General features: G+C 46.4%; 1 protein-coding gene across 2 annotated transcripts in view; it reads right to left on the reverse strand.

Annotated features, from left to right (window-relative positions):
- The window catches only part of DOCK10 (dedicator of cytokinesis 10), a 261368-nt gene extending 254520 nt beyond the window's left edge, over positions 1-6848 (reverse strand). For both annotated transcript variants that reach the window (XM_057305125.1, XM_044381059.3), the window contains exon 1: positions 6641-6848. In XM_057305125.1, the coding sequence (XP_057161108.1) occupies positions 6641-6763 (123 nt within the window). In that variant the 5' untranslated portion in view covers positions 6764-6848. The remainder of the gene's footprint in view (positions 1-6640) is intronic.
- Between the last annotated feature and the right edge of the window lie 394 nt (positions 6849-7242).

A 7242-nucleotide genomic window follows, 5' to 3' on the forward strand; every position in this document is an offset into this window, starting at 1 on the left:
GGGCTCGATCCCGTAACGCCAGGATCACGCCCTGAGCCGAAGGCAGACGCTTAACTGCTGTGCCACCCAGGCGCCCCAACACCTAACTTTCCTAATACTGCTTTTTTGTTGTTGCTAATATTGCTATTTACCCCCTCATTCGCTATATTTTTCATTGTTGCCTTACATGCATCTTTGTAAGACGCTTCGAATCACCCCTTTGAGTAAGAAAGTGCGTGAAAAAAGAACCGCAACACAACCCAGTTAAATGAAAACATGTGCTCAAGGACACGTGATGCACTGGAAAATTTCAGGCACTTGCAGGAGTGGGGTGAAGTGATCGCGATGGAGAAGCAGGCTGTCCTAGACAGAAGTCGACTTGAGAAGAAATAACCCCACCCTCTTTCACAATATGCGTATGACTTTGCCAGATAGACAGCACAGGGATGGCTGAGCAAGTTTATATTTGAAGGACTTCACAACTGAGCTCTGGTGGGTTACCCATTGTTATACGTACTTGGAACAGCTTCTGCTCTGGCTTCTAACCTCAGAGGAAAGCTGCAGTAGGCACTGATGAGTATCAGAATTATCAGACTAACAATCAGAGTGCAACATCAAGCAGATTCAAGTCCTCAAGCCTTCCAGTCTACAGATGCTGCTGGAGGCCACTACGGAACTGGAAGGTAAGGCTCTGCTAGTTACTATTCAGGATGCAAGAGAGTTTCCTTAACTAAGGTGAGGTCTTTAACTCTATGAGTCTCCATGGCTTCCTCTGTAAGTTTTAGCAATAATCACATCCTGATAGGATGGCTCAGAGAACTACACACTGAACTTCGTGCCAGGCACTTCGTGGGTTCTCCATCAATGGTTTATCCGAACACATGTATTCCTGCTCTTTTTCTTTGTGAAGCTTCAGGGAAAATCGTTGTGAAGAAGAAGACAGCCAGAACCACACTCATTCTTTTGGTTTTGGTCCCATCTAGAAGCTGTCTGGATCCCACTGTTGTTACCATTTATCTTCAAAGTCACTTCTGCAATGCATTTAAGAAGTAAGAAAAAACTGTAGTCGATACAATCAGTAACATTCAACCTTGATGTTGTAAACTAAGTTTGTGTTGACTTCATCCCCAGGCCAGGGACGTTCCTCATGAAGGAACACAAACAACATAAGCCGTGTGATTATGAGTTCTGCTGAGGTCTTAACACCTTTGTCATGAAGAACCCTGTCAAAACCAAACCAAACCAAACGAGACTGTGCTGTGGGCGCCGAACAAACAGGCCTTCACTCCGCATCCTGCTTGAACCCGAGCTGCGGACAGTGAGACAAGTGTTCTATTTTCATTCAGTATCACTTTCTGCATCTATCACTTGCTCTCACTCCCAGCATAGAACTTAGTGGAAATTCTAGTATCTCCCACTCAAGTGTCTGAAGCCCCTCCTACTCGCAAGCATTACATACCATAAAGTTCAGAGGAGAGGAAATTCTTCCGTCTGCTCCTGTAAACATGTTTACAGACATTACTTCTCAACCCAAGATCTTTGGTCTGTCAGAGTTCTGCTTCTTACTCAAAGCTCCCTAAAATATCAAAAGTAGTATCACTGCAGCACAGAAGAAGTTAAAAAATGTCAAAGGAAAGGAAGGATATGGAACTTTTGTGATTACTGAAATCAATACCGTCCTTTCTCAACCACTTATCCTTTATGTTTTCTGCGTACACCCATACTGGGTAAGTACAATCACTTCTGGGAGGACGTTTCCTCTTTAAAAGAAGTTAATAAACAGAAATACCATGCAACCCAGTAATTCCACTACTGGGTATTTACCCAAAGAAAATGAAAACACAAATTCAAAGAGACATAGGCATCCTGTTGTACATTGAAGCATTATTTACAATAGCCAAGATATGGATTCAATCCAAGCATCCACCCACAGATGAATGGATAAAGAAGATATAGATATAGATGATATAGATAGATATAGATATAGATACATACATATATATGTGTATATATATATGTATATATGGACTATTACTCAGTCATAAAAAGAAGGAAGAACTCTTGCCATTTGCAAAAACAGGAATAGACCTAGTGGGTATTATGCTAAGTGAAATAAGTCAGAAAAAGACAAATATACCTTATGATTTCCTATATGTGGAATTTAAAGAACAAAACAAATGCACAAACAAAAAGACAGAAGCCTCTTAAATACAAGGAACGAACTGGTGGTTGCCAGAGGGGTGGTTGTCGCGTTGTTGGGCTGTTGTGTGGATGAAACAGATGAAGGGAAATAAGAGGTGCAAACTTCCAGTTACAAAGGAAATAAGTCACAGAGATGAAAAGTACAGTATAGGGAATATAATCAATAATACTGTAATAATGAATGGTGACAGGTGGCAGGCAACTACACTTTTCATGGAAAGCACTGAGTGATGTGTAGAATTGTAGACTTACTGCATTGTACACCTGAAACTAATATAACATTGTATGTCAACTGTACTTCAAAAACAAATAAAAATAAATAAAAGAAGCTAATAAGCTTAGTCACAATGCAACAATGACTTGCAGAGGAATTTTTGCATAACGACAGAGTAAAGGTCATAAATGCGTTCAGGAGTGCATACACATAAAGTGGTTCCCATCTGGGAAATACATAAGAGACTTTAGGCAAAAATTGACCAGATGGTTATTTGTTCCTCAGAGTCTTCCATTTCTCGGACTCACACAATCACGTTCCATAAATAAAGCTCCATTTCTCTCAAAGTGACAGAACGAATATGGTGTTAGCAGAAAAGTCATCTACTTTCTTTAAAAGTATTTTTCTTTTGAATTTGCTATCAAACATGTATGCAGAAAAGTGTCCAAATCCTAGGTTTATAGCTTAATGAATTGTAGAAAGCCATCTAAATGAATTAATTCACACAAAAATACAAATATACTTCATACATTTTAAAAGAATAGCTTCCTGTAAAGAATTTCTAACTAGTAGCATTACAACTTTGAGGCCAACATGACATGTATATTCAACCAAAGTAATAAAACACTCAGTAAAACTCTCCCACTGACATGGGAGAAACATTTCTTATCATTTTCCAATGGAGATTCTGCTCTAAAGACGCTTGCTTTGTGGGTCTATCATGAACGGAGTGTCTGGAAATTACTTAAACTCTTCCCGATCCTGAGATGGGCCTTGGCATGAGTTGTGATTCATTTGTTTTCCATGAAAAAATTTTAGAATAACTAAGGAGCAAATATTTCTCTTTTTAAAATACATGGCTTTTGTTCATAACTGTTATATATTATTATGATTGTTCTTTTTTCCTTTTTAAAAACTTCATTGAGATGCGGTGACATATAAAAATTGTATATATTTAAGGAGTACAACTTGATGTTTCAGTACATGTTTACATTGTGATGAGATCAGCAGGATGAAGTTAAACGACTTCACCACCACTTGTACGTAGTTACCACTGTGTGTGTTGAGAAGATTTTACTAAAAATCTATCCTCTTAGCAACTTTCAAGTATTCAGTCCAGTATCGTCGACTATGCTGTATGTCGGATCTGCAAAAATTGTTCATGTTGTGCAACCGAAACTTTGTGGTCTTTGACCACCATCTCTTCATCCCCCCACCTCCCTACCTCCTGCCCCTGTAACCCCCATTCTACTCCTTCCTTCTATGAGATTTACTACTTTAGTTTCCACATTTCAGTAAGTTTATGCAGTATTCCTCTTTCTGTGTCTGACTTGTTCACTCAGCACAACGTCCTCTAGGCTCATCCAGTGTCTCAAATGGCAGGATTTCTCTTTTTTTAAAGGTTGGGATATATACTACATTTTCTTTATCCAGTCATTCCTCGACAGACATTTGGGCATGTTTCCATAGCCTGACTATTGTGGAAATGTTGCAGTGAGCATGGGAGTGCGGGTATCTCTCCCTAATTGTTCTTAAGAAGGTTGTAAAACAAGGTTGGCCCTGGCGAGGTGTCTGCTTGCACGTGAGCGTGCCATGGTGCCTTGGGTTAAAAACTGAAATCAAGTTTGCTCTGGCTTATAGCTCTACTTTCTTCAACAACTCCCCTCAAAGTTGGCCCCCTAGACAGCTGCTCTCACTCAGCATCTCTTTGCTCTGTGTTCTCCATAAGCCACACACATTTTGAAGCCTTCCTGTCCTATGTGTATGTGTGTGTAAGAATGTATAGATATACACTTATCCCATTCTCGGGGTCTGCAACTCACAACTACCTTGTTAATCTGACAACCTTGTCTATTCTTATTGGATAGAGCAGTTCCAACCCTACAACAATCTCTCTGTAACATTCTAGAGAATTTTGGTCCCCCAAACAGGGTTTTTAGAAAGGGCACTGTATGAATCTAGCAGCGAGACAGTTGTTCTCAATAGAACCTTCTAGTGTCTCTCAAATGCTCTTCAATATATGACAGCTTGCTCCAATACACACAATTCTACTTGACTGTATTGAAGTGGGCTACCCATAATCTTCTTCCTCTATCCTATTAATATTCTCCCTTGACAACGAGGATTTGAGGACTCGAAGCAACAAACATAAAGGATCTTAAGGGATTGGATCACGTAAGCCAGGATTAGTCTCCACACATAGTCCAATTAGAAGGTTTTAGGTTCAAAAGGGATGCTCTGCCCCACAGAATCCTACTGAGTGTGGGTGCCAACTCAGAGAACTCATCACCTTCCTGCTTCCCTTTAAGAGTTACCTGGTATAATGAAATTCAAAGCACGTGTCTTCTTGCTGCCAAAATCGCTGCCCAAACTGCCCGACTAGATGTGTAAGATCCAGTGAAATGTCTTGGCAAAAGCTAATTCAAGAGTGTTGGCCAAGGTGCTGAAGTGAGGGGAGGGAGGCACGGACACCTTTGCCAGTGAGTCGCCCCCTCCCCCGACTCTTTTTAAAACATTGAGCTTATTCATTTTGACAAGATACCCTAGGATCTCAAGCCTGACATAAATTTGGAGAAAGTAATGTGTGCGTATCTAGAATACAAATTCTTTATAGAAATTCCAGCACTACAAAACTCAGGAGAACCCCCTTAAAAACAAAACAAAAATAAAAAACAACACTTAGAGCTGTTTATTCCAAATGCATGCTACTTATTTCTCTGCACTTCTCTACCAGATCGCTCCAGAGATTCAATAAAACAAATCAACTGCAAAATAAAGTTATTGTAAAGTAAACGGCAGAGAACGACAAATCCACACACCCGACGGATCATTCCAAAGTAAAAATTATTTTCTATGTATGTTTGAAGATTTTCTTATTATCTCTACTTTTACTCGAACTGAACCTTTTTTCCTCCCCAAATGTCCTTTCTGACAGTTTATCCTTCCTGCCCTGAAATTGTGCATGCTGGTATCAGAACCACGGGCAGCCCCTGGCACAAGGTTGGCGAACAGTTGAAATCACCTCTGGGTAACTGCGGAGTGCAGCTAGTGGTAAGTAAAAGAGAAGGCACCCTGGCCACCAACCCTGGCCACCCTCCAATCACCCCCACCCTTTTGGGCCTCTGATGCCTCTTCCCTCTGCCAGGCAATTAGCTTCCGTTCTGTTCAACTTTCCGACCTCTGGCTTTAGAGAAAAGTCCTGGCTGTGGGAACTGGCTCTGGGCAGCTCTTGGCTCTTTCTTCATGGGTGACTGGCAAGAGTAACACTTTCTTTGACACTGCTAAAAGAAGCCGTTTAATTCCTAATGATATTTCCTGGCAATAAGGAAAATGAAACCCACAGCGTGGGATTCCGGTCCGGCAGAGGCAGGCCAAGAGTACGGCTGTCGAGCCCAAGTCTGACTGTAACGCTCTTCCCACTCGCTCCCCATTCCCACCAGAGTTGATTTTTTTTTTTTCCCCTCCTGACATTTCCACCCCGGAGTGTGACACCTACTGGAACTTATGAGCATCTGGAGAGACAGGGATATGATTTGGGCATCAGACGGAATGGCTGGCTGCTGACCCAGGGATTTCCCGCGGAAATCACCCAGAACTTAGAAGGCGTTTCAACGAGGAAGTAACCAGTAAAGCGATCTTGGCGGGAGAACCCCGTGAACCTCTTAGAAAAATACCAGAAACCACTGGATACTTAATGTCCCACGTCTCCTCCGGCCGGTTCCCCGGGCCCTTTCTGGAGGAGTATAGAGTGGTTTGTGGCTTTTTACCGCGTGGACGGAGGGCGGTGCGAAGGACATTTATTTCCGCGATAGCGTTAACGCGGGGCGCCTAGCCTCGGCCGGAGCGAGGACCTCAGGGTCACATCCCTTCCTCGCTGCGCACCAGTCGCCAGTGGTGAGGGAGACGCGCTGACTGGAGGACCACGGGTAGACCTCCGTAGTAGACCTCCCACCCTTCGGGTCCCTGGCACCCCACAACGTAGCGCCGATGTGACTCGCGAGACATTCCCGCCACCTCCCCAGCCCCCAAACCCACACACATCGTCTCCCACGCTCTGCGCTTCTGAGTGTCCCCGGACCCCCCGCGCGCCCCTGGCCGGGAAGCGTCGGTGGCGCTGCCTCGCGGAAGGGACGCGGGAAGGGGCGGGAGGGGCGCGCTGGGCGCTCGGGGAGGCCGGGCTCGGGGCCCCGGAGCCCCGGGGCGCCCCGGGCGCGCGGGAAGGCGCGGAGAACACGCCACACTCACCCGCTGCTGCTGCCGGCTGCTGACGGCCACCGCGGCGGCGGACGCGGCGCTGTGCCGGAGCTCGGCCGCCTGCCCGGGTCTCAGCAGGCTCCGGGTGAACCTGCGGGTCCGCTCGCCGGCCATCGCCTGCCGCGCCGCTCGCGCGGGGGCCCGGAGCGCGCGTCCCGCCGGCCTTCCCCGCGCCAACCTTCTCTACCCACCCGCAGTTCAGGAAGCGGAACTCGGAGCCTCTCCCCCCCTCTTCCTCGCTCTACTCGCAAGAGGCGGGTTTTTCTCTCTCGCACCCCCACTCCCCCACCCCCTTCCCTCCACCGAAGCTTCGCGACGACTTTGCAAACTCTGCGCTCCCCGGGCGCGCGCAGCCAACTCGGCGAGCGGCCCCGGCGCGGCGGCGGCGTCTCTGCAGCGGGGGCGGCGGGGCGCGCGTGGGGCGGCTGCAGCTGGCCGGCCGGGGCTGTCCCCGTCGCCCCGGGGACCGGCAGGCCGCGGGGGAGGGCTCGGGTCGGCCGCCGCGGGGCTCCGGGCGGGGCCTGCCCACGCCTCTCGCCCCCATTTGGAGGCTCCTCTTGGGGCTGGCGTTCTGGCCGCTTCTGCCTATTTAG

The sequence above is a fragment of the Ursus arctos genome, unplaced genomic scaffold (assembly GCF_023065955.2).
Source record: "Ursus arctos isolate Adak ecotype North America unplaced genomic scaffold, UrsArc2.0 scaffold_1, whole genome shotgun sequence".
Taxonomy (NCBI): domain Eukaryota; kingdom Metazoa; phylum Chordata; class Mammalia; order Carnivora; family Ursidae; genus Ursus; species Ursus arctos.